The following is a 24,186-nucleotide window of genomic DNA, read 5'->3' as shown; positions in this document are numbered from 1 at the left end:
AGGCGGCTCTCACAGGAAGGCCCTGAAAACACGATGGAACCAAACATCTGTACCCCCCTGATCAACCCAGCCCTCCAGGAACGACCAGACAGTTAAACACAATGGTAGGCCTGTACAATCACATTTTAAGGACTTAGCATAATGTAGGGCTAAATACAAGCTCTGCATCAAAATGATAGCTGATTGGTATCTCTTGATTTAATATTCCAAACAAGCCAGCACACTTTTACCATATTGATTTTTGGAGACCTGTGGAGATATCTGAAGGGATGCATAACTCACACAAGGACACGGCCCTCTCAGCACCTCTTAAGTAATCAATAAAAATACATATGATTTAAAAGAAGAGGAAGACGTCAGATAACAGCTTGTGATAAGAACTCCTGAGGACGCAGTATTACAAAACAATATTTAATATCATTTACTTTGACAAAACACTTTAATTTTTAATCGTAGCTATGACAAGGTGGTGATGCTCTTGAAATGATACAAATACCCATGTTTTAAATAACACATGGCGTTATTACTGAGTCTAGATTTGATAGGCTACACATCAATTTATTTTCCAAAATCATCATAGCATTGATTAAGTTTTAATATATCATCTTCACAACTAAGGTACTGACTCAGAAAACAGGAACTAGGCCTAATCTAAGCAAATACCAAAAGTCTTTTTACTGAATAGAAAACTTAAAGCATTTCACACTAACACTACTTAATGTATACCCTAAAAGTTACCCCAACACAAGCCTATACATTCAATATTTTATGACAAGTCAGTATTAATATTCATATTATTATTATTATCATCTTAAAATATTCAGAAATCTCATTAAAAACATACAATTAGGAAGAAACCATAATCTCATATGTATCATAATATTACAAATGTTAAAAAATAAATTAGATAAATTAATGTTACAATGACATTGACAGTAGGTAGGTTGGCACTTAAACATTATCTCTAGTTTGCCATGTCTGTAATGTTTATCTAAATGGCATATACTATATTCTATAGACGGTATACCCCAATTTGCTACCACATGTACAGTTGGCATTGTTTCAAAAGAATGTGATGCTATATTTTCAATACAGACTGGTGTTTCAGTTTTAGTATTCTTTTTATACGCATACATAAAATATATACCGTTTACATCCTTCACTTTGTTGAAAATGAATCATGTTATTGCACCGAACGAATGTAATAATCACATTCCAAAACAGATTAAAATTCTTCATACAGCGCATCTTTGCATTCTCATATGAAATATTTTCACAGGAATTAACTGTCCCTTTCGTAAAAACGCCATCATGTTTTTCAAAAAGAGGATAGCATGTCTAAGAAATCATTTGTATTTTACGATCATAAAAAGTAAAAATGGCTGTGTCTGAATATGTGCAACTAATATAATCCCTATCTGTCAATCCTTACCTTACTCCTAATCTAACTCACACGTTTGGTTCTGAAAGGTTCCGTCCTTTAATATAAATGACAGTGAACATTCATACATAGCACAACCTGAAACAGACATGGTCCAACCCAATCATTCTTCACATGAACACACTGGAACTGCTACTAATACTGTGTCCTGAAAGGCTTCATGACCTTTGGATTAGTCTCATTCTCAACTACTAGAAATACGGTCACCACTGAGCCCTAATCTGAACTGTCACACTGAAATATGTGTGTGCAGTGTATGTACTTATGAATTGTAAATGTCTGTGTCTGTGACTGTGACTGTGAGTGTGCATGTATCTGTGTGTGTGTGTGTGTGTGTGTGTGTGTGTCTATGCCTCTGTGTGTGAGTGTGTGAATGCCCCTCTGTGCACGTGTATATTCATGCCTACGTGCGTATGCGCATGAATGTATCGGTGTCTTATTATGAGAAAATGTTGGTGTATGACTATGTCTGTGCATGTTTCCATAAGAAATAATAAGTGCTATGCATCATTCTATCTTAAAACGTCTGACAAGGTGTAAGTCGATAAGGGCAAAGAAGGGGTAGAAAGGAAAGAGAGGTGCAGTGACAACCGTTCACTGGGGTTGAAAGTCTGATCTCGTGAGTAAAAGTTCAACTGGTGTCTGTAAACACTATCTTGTTCTGATCATGATTGTAGTATTCCTTTTCCGAACTCGCCGAGCGCTCTAACAGAGGGTGAATGACAATGGCGCGTGGCACTGAACACGTGGAGGTCTTGCCCAGTTCACAGCGTAGAGGAGCTCTGTTTGTAGTCTCTCAAGATGACCGACGCGTAGGTCCCGCTCGGAGGGGTGCACAACACCGACTCCGAGACGGGCGAGCTGGGCATGGGGCTCCCGGAGCCCGCCGAATCTCGGAACGGGGAGGGCGGCATCAGCGCCAGCGAGTCCTCCATCGCCATCTTGATGTTGACCAGCTCCTCCTCGTCGTGGATCTGGGCGTTGTCGTACATGTAGCCGTGGAGGAGGCCGAAGCGCTCCCCCTCGCCCTCCTCCTCCACCTCCTCGTCCTCCAGCGGGGAGGTGGGCTCGCTGTACTCGCCCAGGTGCAGCGGCTGGGACTGGATGAGGTGCGGGGACTGGTGGTAGACCGGCCGGCCGCCGTTGCCGGGCAGACTGATCATGTCGCTCCGGTTGGGGTTGGGGCTGGGGAGCGGGCTGGGGAAGGGGAGGGGGCTGGGGCAGAAGAGGGACGAGGTCTCCTGGGGGGAGTGAGCGCTGAGGTGCTTGGGGGGAGGGAGGGGGCTGGGGCAGAAGAAGGATGAGGTCTCCTGTGGGGAGTGGGCGCTGAGGTGCTGGGGGGGAGGGAGGGGGCTGCTCGGAGGCAGCTCGGGGGCGAAGAACGGATCCAGGTCTGCCCCCCCTCCTCCTCCGCCCGCCTGCGGCGCGTGGGGGGGCGGCCGGGGCGACGGCTGGACGAGGGCCGTCATGGGGGGGCTGGGCGGAGGGGGGTTGTATCGGAGTGGCTCGCTCTCTTCCTCCTCGGCCACGTTGTACAGAGTCTTGGTGCTGAGGTCTGAGTAGTCCAGGCCAGAGCCCTGGCAGGTATTAGTTAAGGGTTTGATGACTGCTGTCTGATTGGAGCTGGTCTCGGGCTTCCGCACATGAACTGATAGTCTGTGCCACATGTGCTCTCCTTTCGGAGGATGTCTTGAACCTGGTTCAGACCATGACACAGACTTTCCATTAGAACTATGAACAGAATAAAGACAGCTGTTATTTCACAGGAACCCAGAAAGGTGAAGACATAAAACATTTCTGGTTCATGTAAAAAACATAATACTTCTTTTATTGCTGTCCAGCAAGAATTCATAATTCACCAAATACTATTAATAAGTAGTAATAAAGCAATAAGTTATAAAATGTAACACTACACAAAAATTGATTGGCGTATACTAAGTTTTGTTTAGAAGTTGACTGTGTCATGTCAATAATTGATGGTAAGCTGATCCAATTTTAAGCTTCTGTGGAGTTTCTGCTCCATCAAACTACTTTTAATTAATGATGAAAAACTTCCATAACTCAAACTCAGCTCAGCCTGAACCCTGTTGCTGCGTCCTCGCGGGACATCTGGGCTTTAATTGCGTTCAACCCTGCCAATGAGAGATGTCTGCGGGAGACTTTAATTGAGGCCTGACCTTAAGAGGCCTAACCCCTGTCTGGAGCACCGCCTGAATTAATCGGGAGCTTCCCAAACCTGCTTCCCCGAGGATCGGCAGCAAGAGGGTGAGCAACAGATAGGCAAGGCGGAGGCGCGTCTCTCTCCGGCTTCTCCGGCTGGCTGGTTAGCGAGCTCGGGAAGTTTTGGAGCGGGAACGGGAACGGCGGACTTACTTGGTACCGGAGCCGTCCTTCTTCCTTTTGAACATGTTGATGAGGCTGTTGCTGCGGCAGGCGATCTTGCCGTCGCCCACGTGCATCCGCACCACGTCCGAGGTGGTGAAGGCGCTGCGCACGTTGCGCTCGGGCTTGGCCAGGATGATGTACATCTTGGGCGTGAACATGCAGCTCAGCGCCACGGTGACGCTCAGGCTGACGGAGAAGGAGGTGGTGATGATCTTGTAGTTGGAGCCGAAGTAGATGGGCACGAAGGCCAGCCAGATGATGCAGGTGGTGTACATGGTGAAGGCGATGTACTTGGCCTCGTTGAAGTTGGCGGGGACGTTGCGCGTCTTGAAGGCGTAGTAGGTGCAGCTGAGGATGAGCAGGCCGTTGTAGCCCAGCGGCGCCACCATGCCCACGTTGGAGGTGTTGCAGATGAGGAAGACCTCGCGGATGTTGGGGTAGAACTTGACGGGCGACGGCGGCTCCAGGATGATGAGCGTCACCTCCAGCGTGAGCTGGATGCTGACCAGCACGGAGGCGATGACCACCTGCGCCCAGGCGCTCATGAAGCGCGGCTTGCGCGTGCAGATCTTCTTCTTGCTGCCGGCCAGGATGCGGGCGATGCGGTTGGTCTTGGTGACCAGCGCCGAGTAGCACATGGACGAGGAGAGGCCCACCAGGAGGCGCTGCAGGTAGCACGAGGCCACCGTGGGCCGGGCGATCAGCGTGAAGGGGCAGATGTAGCCCAGGAAGATGCCGGCCAGGATCATGTAGCAGAGCTCGCGGCTGGACGACTTGACCACCGGCGTGTCCTTGTAGAGGATGAAGATGAAGGTGACGAAGCTGGTGACCAGGATGCCCAGGCAGGAGAAGACCACGGCCACGATGGACTCCGGGTTGCTCCACTCCAGGTACCGCAGGGTGATGGCCTCACAGACTGGACACACAGAGCAGACGAAAGAAACTTGTTATTTAGGTGAGCTATTGAGAAGGTATAAATATGCATGCTTGAAAAGATTCTAATGAATAAATGGATAACACTGTCTGAGATGATGAAATAATGATTTGGTAATAATGAATATGAAGTGAATTGCGGTGTTCAAAGTGAGTGCATCAGTGATTTTCCAGAGCTGAGGAGAAGTATACAATTTTAATCCCCAAAATGTGCCAACTGATGTCAAGTAGGGCATATTCTTGCGAGGAGCCCATGTTAAAAAAATCATGACAAATGTTACTGAAGTGTCTCATTTGACTTTCAGTCAATTTTTTATGTTTTTCAGTCAGAGCTGAAGACAAAAGCATGTCAGAGTGATTGAAGAAGACCCGGATCTCTTCCCGTACATATGACCCGCTGAGAGCAGTGGCCATTATATATTTATACTCATAAAAATACTGAAGCAGCCCGGGGAGGGTGCTGGGACCCGCTCTCGCACACAGTTGGCCATGAATTAAAAATGGCCGTGGAATTTTTCGTTGGATTGCCACGCTGCTGCTGATTTTTTTTTTCTTTTTTCTGTTTTAAAAACCCATGCCTGTGTCTGTGTGCCCAGCACTCCAATGCACCAAAAAGCCGAAGTAGGTTTCCAGTCCAACTAAAAATAAACAGGTCCTCTCTCCGCGGAGGACCGGCCGGCGAGATGGAGCCCGGCCCAGCGCGAGAGACGCTGCCGCAGCAGCAGCAGAGTGCAACGGAGCGGTGGAGTGTCCGTCCACCAGCCGTGCTCCACTTACAGTAGGCCCCTTAGTGCTGCTCTGCTACAGCCACCCGACCAGATGCTGCTGAAATGCTGCTATCGCTATCGGAGCTAACAGCTGACTGAAAATGTTTCTTTCTGTTTGGTCATGTACCAGTTAAATACTGGTTGCTGTTTGAATAGCATTAGATGAAATAGGCCTAAATGCTCTCGTGTTTACATGTAGAGATATTCTATCTGCTCTTTGGAGTTTGTCAAATTGGCTGAATGAATACTTTTGCACTTATTCTTGTAGCATGATTGTTCCTCAGTTGCATGTTGCTAAAACAGTCTAAATGAGCCGAAATGTGAATGTACAGTAGGTTAATTCAATTGAGTATATGATTGGTGGAAAGGTAACTAAATGCACAAAAACATTCAACTTGAGGCTGTTTCCACTGATGGTTGTGTTGAGTACTTCAGCTAAACTGTGTATTCTATCTGACAGCTATTGTAGAAGATCCCCTGAGATGAAAACAGGCTCTGGCATGGTCCCAGGCTCAGTAATCGGCAACAGTAGTTTTAACACGGTCAGGCTGTTTGAACAAATAAGGCTAGATCCAAAGAGACATATACGCTTGCCTGCCAATTATTTTGTGTGTGCACAGCACATTAACTGGAGGGGCTTATGGACTAGACCTGCCAAAGTTAGCAAGACATTAGCACTGCTTACATCACCTTCACCATCACCTCCTCTAGAAAATGACTGAGACAAGTTTTGGCCAAGTGTAGCGCTTTCAGGCTACTGTGTCAATGTACAGTAGGTGTTTTATTAAGGTGTGCTGAGCTAAAAATGAGATTCTACTTTCTATCTGTCTGTCTATCTGTCTGTCTATCTATCTATCTATCTATCTATCTATCTATCCATCCATCTATCCATCTATCTATCTATCCATCCATCTATCTAAGAACAGCGACCCTGTACTACTGTAGTTCACATCCTCCTTGATTAAGATGCAACATAAATGTAAATGGATGAGATTGCTGATTGAATTTATACTCTGCACAATCCAAAGGGAAATGTTTTTTTTTAGCCAAATGCCGTTGACCTTTTATTGATCTGTTGTCCCAGCAAATGGTGAAATATATTTAGTTTTGTTCTGTTTTCCAGTATTTGGTCAGGTAGATATTTGTTGTTTTCCCACTGTTTGGTCAGGTAGATGTTTTGTTGTTTTTCCAGCGTTTGGACAGGTAGATATTTTGTTGTTTTTCCAGTGTTTGGAAAGGTAGATATTTTGTTGTTTTTCCAGGCCTATTAGTCACCACATTACAGTTTTTTTCCTCAGTCGCTTTGGTGCATTTCTCGGAAATTCTCAAACTAGTTCAAGCCTCCACATCATAACTGCATTTCTCATTACTTCGAACAATCAGCAAATGCTTTCACATCCATGCAATTGCTTGGGTGTAATTGTCTGCTGTTCTTCACATTATCAGTTGCTAATGTCATGTCATTCAAAATACATTACACAGGTTCTCTGTTGAGTAGTCCTTCCCCCCAGAACATTTAGGCTGTGCATTAATTGATTTCTAATATGATTTATTTTAGAAAGGACTGCTGTACAGTAAAACAGTCTGGACTTTCTGTCCTGTATGACAGTGAATACAAAGTCTGATAACAAACTGCAGTACAAACAGTAGGCCCACTGCATAAATGGTGTAATCTATAATGTATATTATGATGTGTACATAATCACTTGCATGTACTAGTACAGTGGATGTTCTAAAGCATTGACTGTACAAGATTATGATGTGCACAAGAGATAATATGATATGGAGTTTGAACAAGAAGTTTTGAGAATTTCAATTCGGTTCTGAAAAATGTGCCAAAGCGACTGAAGAAAACAACATTTTGTGCATGTTACAATAAATGCTTTTGTAGGTAATCCACTGTGTGGTGAAGTTTGTACACATTGTTTCGAGAAATGCACTTACTGTTATACAAACGTTAATGATGATTTGAGAAATGCATCAAAGCGACTGAGAAAAACTAACATATTTCAGAAAGTCATTATTCAGATCTATACTCACACATTTCCTGAATTAACATTAATTAAATACAAACATTTACATGGCACATAATTGCTCATAAATACCTCCAATTACTTTATTTGTTTAATGGATTCAAAGTGATTGAACTGACTTTATGTTTTAATGGAGTTGAGCTTAATTAGGCCAGTTCTAGTTCTAGTTTTCTACATGTTTACTAATGTGTTTTCCTTGACGCAGACAATACCAAATTAAACCAGACAATAATGTCATCTTGTCAGTAACGTCAGCTGAGATTCACAGTGTTTTCATCAATAACGTTGGACTGTTAATGCTAATGTTAATCTGTGCCAAAATGTGACAATGCGAAAAAAAACCTGTCAAAGCCCAGTACTAATCTTATCCATGTCCATGTTTGCCTCACCACTCATTCTGTCTCTCGCTGTATCACTGCCAGATTTGTATTCCTCCTAGACTTCCTGTTTTCATTTTTGCCACACCGTTTGATCTGCACCTGTCATGCTTTGTCTCTGTCATTTGGAGCTCACACCTGAGGTGAGTGACAGGTGGCCCGCGTTGCCAATGACATCCCTTCTGACAGGGTCAGCTCCGGCGGATACATCTGTCGCAAACCCCCCCTCTTAAGTTACACCGGCTTCTTACAGGAGATCCAAGATTGGTGCTGAACACACGTATGCATATAGGGCATCCTGTAAAGATGCTGCATTGTCTTTGAGCGTTATGGAGGGCCTTTGAAAATAGGACAGGCTGCTGGAGTGTGAAGTGGGCCTGTCAGGCAGGCAGGAGGAGCAGGAGGAGGCTGGGAGGGAGAGTCTCAGTTAGGATGATGAATGGCCTTCAAGTGCCATGGGAAAGCTCTGGAAATAGGACATTACGGGTTCACCACCTCGAGCTTGGCCATGCTAATGTTACACAGGCTGGAGCTAGCGCATATGGGGAGTGACAGCCTAATGTCCTCCCTCCTCTCCTCTCCTCTCCTCTGTGTGTCGGCCCCCCTTACACGGCTAAAGACCCCACGCACACACACACACACACACACACACACACACACACACACACACACACACACACACACACACACACACACACACACACACACACACACACACACACACACATTCACCCGCTTTTCAAGAAAATCATTAGTGATTTGTATGAGTCATTCAGGTCACTGGGAGAATGTGTCTAACTGAACCGGGGGCAGCGGTGTGCCACGTTAGACTGTCCCGAGATCAGACTTTCCGCATATTATGTCCAATTACGGGAGCATCGGGAACATTTTCAGTGACAGCATAGCAATTCCACTGCTGTAAATGTCTAGTTGAGATTTTGTTCCAAGGACAACTTTTTGGATCAAGTCACAAGTAAGTGACAAGGACAATCGTCCCAGCGGGCAATAAACACCAGAGAACACAATTGCGCTGTTAAGCTCCTTATGGTAATTTTCGGAAACACAGACTTGCTGTGATTGCACGGAGATGGATTTAGCATGGCAGTGGTGAAAGTATCACGACGCCTAAAAGCACTCTGGAGGGATATATTGGCAAAGACAGAGAGAGGATGTGGCAGAGATGAAGTGACAGAGGAAAAAAGTAAGTAATGTACATACGGTCGTAGAGAGACAGATGGAGTCAGCCATAAAGAATGGGCATCCTTCCAATCACATACAGAGAGAGAGAGAGAGGGGGGCGTGGCTCTGCTGTAGCCTACCTTGGAGCTCCTCGTCTGGCCACCAGCCCAGGTCGCAGGCCTTGCAGGTGAACTCATCCTGGACGTACTCATTATCCTTGCAGGCGGTGCAGATCCAACAGCAGCTCACTTCCCCCTTCCTTATCACCTGCACAGGAGAGTCCAGGCATCAGAAGCTTACTTAACGTTACAATGCACACCATGTCTTTGGAGCATTTACTGTCACTGAGTGCATTGTTATCTTGTTTTATCTTTGACAAATGTATACAATGGAGCATTTAAAATGAGGGCAATTATATTAATATATGATCAAGATTGTGATAGGCATTTATGTTCACCCATCTTATTTTAGATCATGTTCATTACACAATAACCATGTTATTGCATGTAATAGCAATGTAACTATAGCAGTCCCAGTGTAATAGCCATGGTACATCAGTAGCAGTGACAAAAAGCTATATCCTGTCCACATTGACCCTAAGCTCTTGTAATTCCACAGGGGAACCTGGGTGCTGATAATCATGTGTCCTACATCTACTCTGATTCACTCTAATGAAGAAGGGCTGCCCAGATGAATGCAATATAAATGCAGCCCTTGACTGCTGCTACCTACCTACCCTCTCCAAATCCTGAGCTTTAATAGTTAACACGTCACACACCTTATGGCTGCGTTAATGAACTCAGTCTGGATCGGGGAAGTGAAATGCTGTGAACCAAGGAGAACAAGGCCAATTAACCTTGCCGATGACCTTGATCTCCACTGAGCCATAACTACATGATTGCTTAGCCTGAGAGTCATGACAGCGTAATTCTGCAGGTTCAGGGACAGAGCAATGGTAGTATTTTAGTGCAAGGCTAATCATAATATACTAATATACTTTGAGAGGGACCCCCCTCTCCCCCGCCCTGCCATGTGAAATGGTATAGAATACCATGGAATTATACAATTCCAATGTTATTCCAATGATTGGTCATTATTTCTGAGAAATTACACACTGCCTTCTCTCTGTCATTTCTCTCCTTTAGCATTTAACCCCCCCCCCCCAATGGTGGCACCATGGCTACAGCCTTGTTTCAGTGACTTTTCAACACTGTAAGGTTGTATGTGCTAACAGACAAGCCATTGCACATTTGTCTGTGGAGAGGATTGAATTATTCTGCTTTCAGTGCAGAATAAACTCCAAGTATACAAATTAAAACTGTAATCATTCATCCAATTATAGGTTTACATTTTCACCGACTAAAACAAATTGTCCTCTTGAAGAGCTAACCAAATATTATATTGTTTGCTCAACAAATTCAACAAGAAACTTTTCAGATTAGCCTTTTCACAGGGCTTTCCGGGGCTTAGCTGAATCAGGGGCAGGTCTAGAAGGATTCTGTTGAAAAAAGGTGCAGCAGAACTGCAACGAGCAGCACGACCGCTGGGGTTTCTGGGCTGACGGATAAGACTAAAAGGATCTTTACCGCGGGATAAGGCTGGAGGATTGCAGAACCTCGGGAGGTCCACGGGGTGAGGGGCAGCCGAGGGCTTACCTTGATCTCGCCCTTGGAGCAGGGCTCGCTGCAGACGGACCGGACCATCTCGCTGCGGTTCATCTGGATCATGTTGTCGTCGATGCTCAGGATGCCCTCGTGCCAGTAGCCCACGTTGATGTAGTCGAAAACACCTGCGTCCGCATACTGCAGGTTCATGATGTCATACCTGATGTGGGAGATAAAGATGTGCCATCAGCACATGGATACTTCCTAACTCGACTTACGGCAAAGCACTTACAAAGGTGACATAAATCGTGCTTTCAGAGGGCTTTCCTATCTTTAAAATGACCTTTTCTCTCCAATAAAAATGATGAAGATGAAACAACATTTTTCAACAGGGTTGGAGAAAAGGCTAATATATCAGCTTACAGCGTTGGTGACAAAGTGGGACTCCCATAGTGATCAATACCAATTGATTAAAGGCTGGTCCAAAGGTTCCACAATTATTAAGTCTACACAACAACTGGAAACAATCCCCAATGAGTCCAGGCCTTTATAAGGTGAATTAGGGTCAAATTATACCACGCTCTGTGTGATTAGATCCCTGAACGCCAGTTTTCCCCCAAACTCACCTGCCAGGTGAGTCACCATTGTGATCGAACCAGACGTCTTCCCCGGAAATGCCCGAGAAGGTGGTCTTCAGCAGGAAGTCGAGGAGTTTGCTGCCGTCGATGGGGTCCATGGCCTCGCACAGTCCACCCTCACCATCGCACAGGTGCTGGTGCATGTCGTGGAGGCCATGAGCCATGGCATAGATGGCATTGATCACAAATCCCATTTTACTGTCCTGCACATAGTTGTCCTCCAGGCTCTCGTAACCTGCCAATACAAGGAGACCACGGAGGCTGATTAGAACAGGGGCTTGGGGGTGACATTTTGTATGTTTTTTAAAATACTGCATAATTACCCATGTTTGGTTACACAATAATACCATGCTATAAAAACCAGCAAAAAACACTGCAGAATTATAGCATCTGATAAACAAAAAAACAAAAGCTGTATTAGTTCACATTAATGAGGAGACCGTGTTTTTTAAAAAAAGTTTCTACGATATTTTAACCTTGTGGGGGGGGGGGGGTTAAAATGAGGGTACAGCTTCAAGCCTCTTCTTTACACAGCCAAAAAACCCATAATGCTGCTACAGTGTGCAAATGAGATAAGAGGTGCTGATAGGGTGTCCAAAGAGCTGCTGTTATGTCGGAGCCATGGGCACCAGAGCACACAGGACTGCTTTCTGTGGGAATGCGCATCAAAGGAGACGCAGCCATGAAATAGCGCATCAAAGGCACGCTTGGTTACCATGGAGCAGGAGGGAAAAAAAACGTTTCTGCGACCCGACTCAGCATTTAATTAGTAATGGACATTATGGTGACATTATTATTAATTGAGAAAGCATATTAAACATTTATTTGTGTACTCCTGTGCCCTACCCCGCCCCTCATCCCCCCCCCCCCCCCCCCCTTTGTGCGACCCGAGGCTTTGTCTGGGAAAAAAATAATGAGACAGAGGGCGATAAAACAACAGAGAGGTCTTTCAAAGGACACCCTATCAATTAACAAGCCTATTTGACGTCAAGCCGGCTAGAAGCACTAATAAGCATTTAGCTGATATTTGTGTGATTTATGTCTTTTTCAACACCACACTGTGTGACTGTTCTCCACACGTTGCCGCATAAAATACTTTAAAATTCAAATGGCATGCTGAATCATCTGGTTTTAGGTGTTCTCTTCTTCCTGCAGAGTATTGGACCCATATGCTATCTATCGAATGAATACTAATAGGCTGAGGCGATCTACAAATGATCCCGCCATTAACACCAGATATCAACTACAGTAAAGCATTGCACTCTGGGAAGCAAGCGCGGGGGGTGGGGTGCGGTGGGGGGGGGGGAGTGCTACATGGACCAAGACATGCAGTGTTGTCGCTGCCCTACTTTCTGAAATCTTCAAAGCAAACTGTGATGTATTATTTTTCATAAGACTTTATTGATGTAGGCGACCTCCTTTTAAATAAACTTGATTATGTCAATCCCTGAGGACTGCAGTGAGGCAAAGTTGCTTATGCAGATACACTGATAGTGAGTGGGTCAAATCAACCCAATGCCTGTTCTCAGAGAAGAGGAGAAACCTCATTGTAGCCCACATTCTGAAGATAAAGTAACAATGATTGACACAGTACATCTAAAAAAATTTAATACAGATGGCTGAGTCACTGTGGTTGAACTGGTTGAACCGTCCATTTTACATCATTATGCAAAGGAGTGATTAAAACATCAGGTCTGTGCTAAAAGTATATGCAAATTATCTATATTAATTTTCCACGTTTATCTTCAGATTTTCTCTCTGTTAACATGCTATTCTATAACAGAGACAAGGAATCAAATATAAAACATTAAATTGTTCTCTTTAGAGCTCTTAAACAAGGTCTAATCTTTCCCTCATTTCTTTGACCCACAGTATCATATGTCCGATGTCATCTTGTGTTTGTCGCTTAGTGAATTTATGCGGAATCAGATCGGACTGCGCTAATGTGAGTGTGTCCTCATTACAGGCAGAACTACCATGTGCATCGCACAGCTCTGGGCCCCCTAGTGAGGTGATCATACGGCTTCATCCATTATACACACACTCTCTCCACTACACACACACACACACACACACACACTCACTCACACACATACAAATACATGTGATAATCCTCACATACCTTGCTCTGTGGACAAACTCAGTGAGGTGCAGACATACACACACACACACACACACACACACACACACACACACACAACCATGTATTCTACATCATAACTCTATCCAGTGATCCTCCCCACATGCAAAGAGCAGCACAGCCAGTGGGCGCCTACTGCAGTGCATCATACACATGTTATTGGGATCTCCAAAAGAAACGTGTAATAACATACACAAAACGTGTCAACGAAACCTTATCTTAGAGCGTTCTCATAACAGTGCACATCAACATCCCAATAACTGCATATAGTAGAGGTCAACAGATATATATTATTGGACCCGGATATCAAAGATCCCTTTTACTATTTTAAACTTATCCAACAATCAATCTTCCACTAATCTTCCTCGAAGGATCTCACATTAGCTTTTGCTACTTGGCAATGCATATCTTACAATTGAGAAAGAGTTCTCACTAAACTGATACTTATAGTATATCAGTCGACCTCTATGTATATTCCTGAGGTGAAGTGGTTCAGTGTAGCCCATCTGAAAACACACTTACCATCTTGGAGCTCTAGATCAAAAAACATAATAAAGGCAACAGAACAGGAGACTATGACTGCATATCTGTTACAGAACTAGTCACAGATGTGTCTGGTGCAGCTACAACTTTAGTGTGGACAAGAGCAGAGGGGTGAATGGCCTCATGTTCAACAGGAGAAGAGTGGAAGTAAGAAGGGAAGGAGGGAAAACAGGATTGTTTTCAAGAGAGGAGAAGATACATAGAAAGCACACGGTGGGTGCTGGTGGTTAATTACTCTAATATGATCAAACAATGATGAAAAACAGTATGCTACGTTATGCTACGTGTACATTATTACATGAGGTAAAATGTGCTCAACATGCCTGTTTATATTTACGTTTACACATCAGCACTAAAATCATCTGGCTTTCTAGTCTATCTGTGATTGATATTTCTTTGATGTACAGGCCTCGAGCCCAAACAGTCGTAATTGTGTCAAAGTATCTCAGAAACGTAAATATATCGCAGACTGTCAGACCTGTCTCTGATGTGAGTTTGTGTGATGTCTTCTCTGTTTTGAAAGCATGCTTTCCGAGCATTGTTTCAAGTGAGCTAGAGCATAAAGTGATCTACTTTGGAGGTCCGTGTGAAATACTATTGCCAACGTGGCATAAAAACTCAATTTACCTAGATCACCTTTTGTCGGCAGAATATTGAAGGGAGACAAACAGACATAAAACATGTTATGTTATTTGTATGACATGTTTACAACAGACATTTATGCAGGTAAAGCCATAAAATCTTAAAGGATTTAGGGCAAGAATATTGTCTTACAACTGTAATACCTCTGCCAGCCTTACTAGGCAGTCAGGGTTTTGCAGGTATAAGGGCAATAGTGCATGTTCTAAAACCTTTAAAACTGTATCTGTTGCTGGACCTAAGTTCCGTAATGTTCTCCAGTGTGTGTTTGGTTCTGTTACCTGAGCAGTTCTTGTAGTAGTTTGTGTTCTCCTGTGGGTGTCCTGGGATGCGACACTGGAACCGGTGTTGCCAGAACTCAGCAAACCACGGATTCCGCGTGTTGGTGTTGAGCCTCAACTTCAGGAAGTACTCGTTGAAAGAGGTCACTTCCTCCGTCTGAAGCTTCATGGTGATGCCACCCACCGCCTCCAGCTCGTAACCCTCGACCACCTCGTCTCGGTCCGCCCAGCCATCACTGCGTGGGAAGGTCAAAGGTTTGAAAGGTCAAAAGGTCAGAATGTAATTACGCGCTAATTATCAGAGTCGGTGCCGAGCACCTGCAAGCCTTTGAATTAGAAGCGAGTGCAGGACAGGCTCGCTGACACCCCTCGGGAACGCTGGCCTAGTTCTGTGTTTTCCTGCTTCTGCTCGATGCAGGAGAAATCAGAGGTGCTCGGAGCTGAGTGTGATGAGGGAGAGAGAGAGAGGGAGAAGAGCCAACGAGTGGGGAAGCAACACCTGAGGTTTACACTTAGGCTCAGAGTAACACACACCTCCTGTGCACGTGTGTGCGCACACACACACACACACATATACACACATATAGTACACACACAAATACACACACACGCACACACACACATACATACACACACACACACACACACACACACACACACACACACACACACACACACACACACACACACACACACACACACACACACACACACACACACACACACACACACACACACACACACACAAAGTGCAGTGTGGACAGGTTGATGGACAAGCAGTCATTCACACCCACATGCACACAATCAAAGAGATGGACAGATAGAAACAGCCGCAGGCACACACAGGGATGAACAGACAGGCACACAAACACTCACACACACACACACACACACAGGCACACATAGACAGACACTATATACACACACTCACATGGGGACCCACACAAAGACCCACACAGGATAAGACAGGGAGACAATCTCGCTGGGCATGAATGTTCTGGGCTGGGATGAATTGAGCGATCACAGACCCTTTGTTTGTAAAAGGGCTTCTGTGCAAAGCTCACAAAGTCGGCCTTGACAGCCCCCAATCTGGGAGTGTTTTCCCTTTCAACCTCACAGAATGCCGCAAAAGATCCTGGAAATATTGGAACAAGTTTTTGCAGCTGGGCTTTTTCCCCCCCCAACCGTGTCGTTGGGTGAGCGAAGCCATCTGACAGCTGTTTGGCTCCACCATGAACATTGAAATAGGTCCTCTTCTGTGCAAATGCCTCTCCCCCTCTGTCCCCTTGTCTTTCCCTGAGGGATTACACTGTCTGATGGTGGAACAAATCAAAACTTCACACAAAAAACCCTCCAATCTTAGTCGTTTCTATGCATAGAAAAAAAGGAAAGTTTCACACGGTCACCCCGATTCGGTCCATCTCCTCGTCCTGCCATTCACGGAGGCACAATGAGACTCGATTAGGGGGCTCGAGCGGTCCCTGCCGATCCATCTGCGCGGAACATCTAATATCAGCAAGATGCAGACGCTAACTAGGCAGTTCTCCACGAAGGACAATGCCTGAAGAAACACACTCATTAAAATCTTATCAAGCCACAGAGAGTGCCTTCTTATTTTCTGGCAAGGCAGGGCGTGCTGCCTCCCAACCAGAGGAAGTGTTTCCAATCAAAACCCTGCGCACTCTCCCCCCGCCGAGGAGGTCCGTAATCGGCGCTAAAACACCAGCCACTGATTTACTGCCCAAGGTGAGGCGCTTACACTCCGCCAGTGATTTTAAAGAAAATGAAATTAGACGCGTCCGTCGGCCATATTTCTTAAGTGACAGAAGGTGAGGAGGCCGCCGTAAACATGGTCAGCGTCCTCGTCCACACATGTCTTTATGAGTTCCACTTTATCAAGCACACGTGCCCTTTTTGCTGGATAGCAGAGAGTGCAGCTTTTTGGAGGCTCGCTCTCCCTCACTCTGGAGACTCATTTCTCTCCGAGAGTCTTACCATCTGGCTCTCAGCACCCTCACCTAACGTATGCCAAGGACAGCCTATTCTTAGATGACTATACACACCAGCTACGAGTGAGTGGCTGTTTAATTAAGGCAGTTGGGCTTTCTGATGTTATTGTTGGCTCTTTTTGTGTTTGGTGATGTGATTCTAACAATCGTGTTATGTTGTTGACTATTCAAGGTCAATCATCAATGGAGTAAAACACAATGGGCACAACAAATAACAATGATAAAGAGCAGTGGGACAAAGGCATGCTGACGATCAGTGGTGGGAAACCTTTGTTGTGAGTCAAAACACAAACCACAAGCGTGCCTGTGACAATTGAACTAATCAGATGTTTGTTTTGTTTCAACTGTGCTGGAAACCAAACAGGAATACTAATGCATTGTTTTGCCTCCATTATTGCATCGGCTAAATTAAATTTGTGAGAAATTTGGTCATAGTAGCACACACTAATAAAACCGACTGAGTTCATCCATGAAACACATCTGATTATAATGCCAAGCAGGATCATTTTAATTACACTTAGCCTTCTTTAATTAGCCGTGCTTCAAGCAGGGATGGATAATAGACATGCAGCCCAACAAGGGGCCAAGGATAAGATCTGTGCGATCTGTGGATCCACATACTGTAGCAGAAACCCATGACAGTCATACCAGTCAAGGTTGGCTTGCACAGCTTGATCAGTCACAATCCAGCAAACCTACAGTACATAATTCAACCATGCAGCCAGAGAGCTAGGAGCTGATCATTATCCTCCATTTAGACAGTAACATGCCAGTAACAATAACAGCTACCACGGACAGCTCCCATGATTCAGTACCCCACAGTCCCATTAAACAAATGTTGGAAGATTTCAGAATTTAAATCCTCCTTGTTTATCGAACAGTTTCAGCAGCTGATTTGTTATCCTGTTTGATAATATAACAGTTCCATCAGTCACCATTCCTGCAGCGCTAGTGGTTAAATCTTGCTTAGCGAGCCCAGAATGTGCTTGTTAGTTTCTCTGGCTTTACTGCACCGCTGTTTGCAGGCCTCCTTCTCTCCTCCTTGACCCATAAAACACTGCCTCACCCAGTTGCTGTTCTCTTTCCAGAAGCCCACAGGGACCTCCAGGGGCAACAGAGATTTAGGCAGCCTCAGCCGAGAGGCTGCGTTTTCTGGGCGTATCTGAAAAGCCTGATTTCTAGGACTCACTGAAATATTGTCTTATTCACCCAGCAGCTTTTATCATGTGTCGTTTTCTCCTATTTCGTATGAGTTTGTGTCTTATCAATGTGTAATGTGTTGGTGGCAATCGAAAAGACTACTTCATCGAATTCCGTTGCCCTTCATCCTGGGCACTCATCTGGCATATGACCAGACTCCTCTCTAGTAATCATAGCTTCCTCACTCGCAATATTTCGGAGTAGCTATTTTGAGTGCTTTCCTTGGCTCCAGTGGAGCCAGAACTCCGTAAATGTCTTCCATCATCTCATATCTCTGCCACCATCGTTTTGCACACCGCAGCAATCAAGCATGATGCTCCTAAATGCTCGGCCCTGCCAGGCTCCCTGTGAGCTCCCCCCCGACCAGATGTGATGGGCTTTGCTGTTGTGACGGAACCAATTGTGGGTCACGCCGCAGACCTCACACTACGAGACAGAGTGAAACACTGCTCGGCGGGGGGGGAGAAGAAGAAGATGGGGGCTGACAATCGGACCGTCCCGACTCCGCGGTGGAAGGCGGTTATCCCCACCGCTCTCCCGGCAAGCGCTCGCTGAAAGAGAAAGAGTGTGTGCGGCGCGCGTGCTCGCTCGCGTGAATCAGGCTTCGCCCCGGTTGGGAGCGCGGCCGGAGAGCCCATAGTCTTCATTCCACTCCCTGCTGGAGGTGCTACAGCACATTAGCCAGCCTCCCTGTGATCTGACACACAGCGACTGCTCCTCACGCATGCATTATTCATGGACAAGCTTCTCCACGGCTGGAGCACACACTCCAGTTAGAATCGCAATGAATATTCTGGAATCTGGGGGTTGAGTGCGTGTGTCTATGTGTGTGTGTGTGTGTGTGTGTGTGTGTGTGTGTGTGCGTGTGTGTGCACGTGTCTGTATATATACCCCCCAAATATCTAATATTTATGTGCTCTACACAGGTTTGATGGACCTCGCCAACCACAATGCAAGACGATGCGGACACATTCACTCACTGTACTGTAGCTACAGACCCACACTAGTGGCTCGCCCATGAGCTGGAGCTCTTACAGGGAAGCTACACTAGGCACGTAACTGAAGCGTTCCATACGCGTTGTGTCTACTGCTACAATGAGCTTCCACTGTATTCAATGGAGGTAGCTACACGTCGCGCGTTGTGAAGCGCTTCAGTTACATGCCTTGTGTAGCTTCCCTGTTAGGCCTCCTATACCTACAAATGCTATAATACCTCCCACCCCACACACACACACACACACACACACACACACACTCAGCTATATCTGGTTCACCATTGTTTTCCAGACCAGACAACAGAAAACACATGCTGCCCACAACCTGCAGTTGCTCCACTGGAGTTTAACCTCCACCAAGTGACCTCCACTTGAGGACCTAAGGTGAAGCATTTCTCTCTCCCTACTCTCTCTCTCCTAAGCGCACGCACACACACACACGCACACACACACACACACACACACACACACACACACACACACGCACACACGCACACACGCACACACACACACACACACACACACACACACACACACACACACACACACAATCACACACACACACACACACACTCCTCACCTCCCGATGAGCAGGAACTCTCCGGCGACCCCCAGGCGCCTCATGGCCATGAGCAGGCCGCGCACGGTCATGCCCTCGCAGAAGCACACCACCACCCTGGCCTTGGGGAGGCGCTCGCGCAGCTTCCTGAGCAGACGGTCGAAGTGCCTCTCCCCGGCGTTGCTGTAGATCTTATCCGAGTGGGCGATGCACAGGCCCTCCTGAGCGGCCAGCTCCTTGAAGGCCTCCATGCCACTCTCACCATAGTTCCCTGCACGGGGAGAAGAGGTCAAGAGGTCAGAGGTCACTGGAGCTCACCTTTACTATGAACAATCTGACAGAAAACATCTGTGAAAGAGGTGTTTTGCAATGATGTGTTGGTGATATGTATAGAAGTGCATCTACTGTGCATGGTATAAACAGCACCTTCCTGAGAGATGTACGTAACTAGATAAATCAAATGTAATCTGTCAGTCAGCAGACCTGAGCAATTCCCTGGGTGAAGAACAAGGAGGAGCTTGTTTATATTGTGATTTTCAAGCAGTTATGCAAAACACCAAATCACAGGTGACACAATATTGCTCTGCGACTCCGGAATCGTTTCATTTTCCATGCTGGCGCGGCAAATTAGTCCCCGGCATATTTTTCCGCGGCCCTTATGAGTGAATGAACTGAGTATGAATGTGAATGAGCGTCGCAGCGGGAGACATCTGCACTGCTCTATCATGGATGCCAGGATGGAGCTACATTGTTCTAGGCTGGCATGACTGACGGCCCAGACAATACAGACGGAACTGCGTCTTCTTGGGGGAGACAATTCTAATATCATGCTCATTCTCCATCTCATTCTCGCCTGCGTCCGCACAAACAAAGCACCCGCGAAGAATCATCATTTTAAATGAACTTGCTTTGCAATTCATGTCCCCTGAGGCTATGGATCCACCTGTGGGCTATTATGCATGCAGTAGATTGCTTTGTGCCTATCTGATTCATTCGCTCATTATAATTATTGCGGTTTCTCAAAAAAAACTCATCTGAATTGAATTTCAATATCATATTTTTCCATAAAGGAAATGGGGGGATAATCTGCCCCTGACAGCATGGTGTCACTTGAAGCTGTTCGGGAGATACACCTTAAAGAGGGGATATTTTTAAATGACCTCTTAAGCAGTCGTTTACAAACTCGCTCGCTTCCCCTCCAGACTGCAGTGACAGGCTGATAGATTACCTGCCACCTACACCCATGAGATCCCAGTAGCAAGTAGTTCCATTTTCAGAAAATGGCAGAATCATTCCGGCTGCTCACACCCTGTCGATACTGACACATACATGCTATGCATCACGAACAAAAGTGGAGCTGAGAGATTTGCTCTGTCTCCTGCACACAGCATTATCATTCACATTATCGAACCAGAAACTGTTTACAGCATGAGTTAATCTAGCATGTCCCAGCAAATGGAATCTTCCAGAATAGGACCAAAAAAAAGTTAAATGCCTGTGCTGTGATTGAGGTTTCAGCACCCGAAACTCGGAGACAAAACAACATAATAATGGCAGACAGAGTCCCCTATCACCAGCACAGCAGCTGCAACACAACTTGTTCATGTATTTAATTCTGCTTGGAGCCCAATTGTGGAAGTCAAAATGCAGACAAGCTCTGCACAAGCTCGCAGGGTGTTATATTCAGCAAATGAATGGAGACATGAATGAAATCCCTCTCTACACTCGTGAGCAATGGGTATTCATGTAGTATCACAGCACTCATGAGGAGCTTTGCTCACTGAATGAATACAGCTCTCCAAGCTGTAAAGGTCTCTTGGTGATCAAACTCTCTCTCCATGTCTTTTGTTTCTCCCTCTTTTTACACTTTCTCTTTCTCTCTCTCTCCCTCTCTCTCTCTCTCTCTCTCTCTCTCTCTCTCTGGAGTTGTCACTGTTTGGACTTTGGCTACAAACCCAGGGGAGTGTGACTCCCCTGTCTATTTTGTCAGTCCAACTGTCCTTGCCCTGGGACTAGTTGTGGTCCACTCCAGACCCACTCCACAGCGGGGCTCACACACACACACACACACACACACACACACACACACACACACACACACACACACACACACACACAAAACACACACACACACACACACACACACTAACACACACACACACACACACACACACACACACACACTAACACACACACACACACACACACACACACACACACACACACACACACACACACACACACACACACACACACACACACACTAACACACACACACACACACACACACACACACACACACACACACACACACACACACGCAGACATTTGCAGGACACGGTCAAAGAACCTGGGGGACAGGGGTATTTAGGGCATTGCCCAACCAACTCTCATAGCTGTAATATGTTCCTGTTGCTTCTCCAGCTGAGCACACATATATGAATAAGACTTTGTGTAAGTGGTGACTGGGCCTTACCCTCTGTATGAACCGCAGATACGTATGTCCAGTTGTATCTTTTCACAATGTCCAACAGAGCCCTGGCTTGTAGTGTGTCAGAGGGCACGACTCTGAGAAAATACTGGTAAAGAGTTTTGTCGCTCAAGTCTATGCTCGTAGCTGAATAAGCGATCTGAGGGATGTTGAAAAGTTGTAACAGGTTTTGCACCTGAATAGCCACAGAGCTCGATCCCGGGCCAATGACTCCGGCGATGGGCTTTTTGGTAGCCGGGGGCTGGCTAGAGGGAGTTCCGTCGATGCAGTACTTTGAGCCGTCCTGGTCATCGCGGATAGAGATAAGGGAGTCCCGGATAAACTCGATACTCTGCTCCAGCGCCACGGACGAGTGCCAGCAGGAATCTCTGATCTCACAGCCCAAAGTGATGTTGGGGAGAAGGTTGGGGTCGGCGTTGATGCGATCCAGCGTGTGGAACATAGCTTCCACCCGCTGGATCCCGTACTGCTCTCTGATTTCTCCGCACGTCCTCTCCGCAACCTTCTCGGCCGAGGGCTGGTGATGCACAGAGAACAGGGCACCGATGATGATATCACCGTCCATGCGGGCGACGGAGCGTGTGGCAGCCCGTGGCATCAGAGACCGCTCATAAATGTTCTTTGGGAAAGCGAATCCACCGAATAGCACCAGCGGCAAAAGTAAAGCAAGGATAGAGCTCATACTAATCACAGTCCACATCGCATCAGAGGTAAAATCATATCCGTAAGGTCGTCAAGCAGCGCGGGTGTTCACTGTATCCAAGTTAACTGAGGAGAAAACCATCACCTGATTGTTGTCTTAATGTTGTTCTTCATTAAAAATCCTGTTGGAAAATGTGAATTAATGACATTGTCACAGAGCTCTGAATTCACTCTCATACCAAAATAATACCTGAATGGATGACGTGCCCGCTGGGTCTCACCTCATTCTAAAACTTGTGCGCTGTAGCAAATTCCATTAAGCCAAATAACCCTGAAGCATTCCTTCATAGTCGGAAGAAATACTCAGCTGTCCGAGGAGAGCAATAAACGAACTGGGTATTCTGTGATTTCAGCACGCTGGACAGCGCTAGTCTTCGGAGCAGGTTGAACTCAATAGAAGTGTTGAGACTGCAGATGTTTAGACTCCCTTGCAATCCAATTCCTGTCTCATTCAGACGTTCTGTTGATTCACCCCCCTCACTTTCACCCTATAGCCTATCACAGTGTCTAAATAGAATATGTTATGTTTATTTGTTAGGCAATGTTTATTTACGCACTCTTTCCGTGTCATGGTATAACTGAATGTAAGCAAGCCAAAATGATATAACTGATTAGCCTACATAGATAACGGGACGTTTTAATATTAGACTATTAACGCCACTAATGTGAACGTTTACCTTGTTAATTTCGATGAAGATTTAAAAAATGTTACTGTCTAACCCATAAACACCCTTTAAGTTAGAGCTTAATGAAACACCATGAATGGGACTAATTACGCGCCAGAATATTCTACATTAAAGACGACAAAACGTGACAGTTTGTTCAGGATTAATTGCAGTCAATTAAGTGCATTTCAGAGGAACTGTGTACTCACCTGAGGCGCGAGCCCACCACATGCCTCCCTGCCTCCCGAGCCTCACAATTACGAACTGCGGCTTTGCTTCTGGCGCGCGAGACGGGGACGTCGTCTTTTGCCACTCTAAAAACGAGCGGTGGTGCCCCCCTTCTCTCTTTCTTAATCACTGCATCTTAAAAGCGGGTCAGAGCAACCGCAAAAGCCAAAATGACCCCAATAGCCAGTGTAATGGGTCTCACTGAAAAGGCGACACCGTGACATTTTTGGATATTATTTCGTCAACATTTTGCTGATATAAGAATGGCAGTGATGATTCAGCCCCTTATCACTGTATGATAATGGAATAACTTGCGACAAAAAAGATAGTGAATATGATCGATTTAATACTGCACTGCAATATGCAAAGGACTTGAT

The 24,186-nt window shown here is 45.8% G+C and overlaps 1 protein-coding gene across 2 annotated transcripts; it reads right to left on the bottom strand.

Moving 5' to 3' along the window:
• Window positions 1–397: 397 nt before the first annotated feature.
• grm1b (glutamate receptor, metabotropic 1b) lies at window positions 398–22,985 on the bottom strand. 2 transcript variants are annotated; one of them, XM_062523697.1, is made up of 9 exons: window positions 22,200–22,985; window positions 19,745–19,994; window positions 14,961–15,196; window positions 11,346–11,592; window positions 10,771–10,939; window positions 9,256–9,382; window positions 3,815–4,742; window positions 2,810–3,172; window positions 398–2,698 (listed from the first exon to the last, which is right to left on the bottom strand). In XM_062523697.1, the coding sequence occupies exons 1-9, from the start codon at window positions 22,912–22,914 to the stop codon at window positions 2,206–2,208; spliced, it is 3,528 nt and encodes a 1,175-aa protein (XP_062379681.1). In that variant the 5' UTR covers window positions 22,915–22,985; the 3' UTR covers window positions 398–2,205. The 2 variants fall into 2 exon arrangements, with proteins under 2 accessions (XP_062379681.1, XP_062379680.1); XM_062523696.1 differs by lacking the exon at window positions 398–2,698 and having other exon boundaries at window positions 2,943–3,137.
• Between the last annotated feature and the right edge of the window lie 1,201 nt (window positions 22,986–24,186).

Source organism: Sardina pilchardus, chromosome 20, assembly GCF_963854185.1.
Source record: "Sardina pilchardus chromosome 20, fSarPil1.1, whole genome shotgun sequence".
Lineage (NCBI taxonomy): Eukaryota > Metazoa > Chordata > Actinopteri > Clupeiformes > Clupeidae > Sardina > Sardina pilchardus.
The sequence above is the reverse complement of the archived record's forward strand: the minus strand, read 5'-3'. Positions and strand labels throughout refer to the sequence as shown.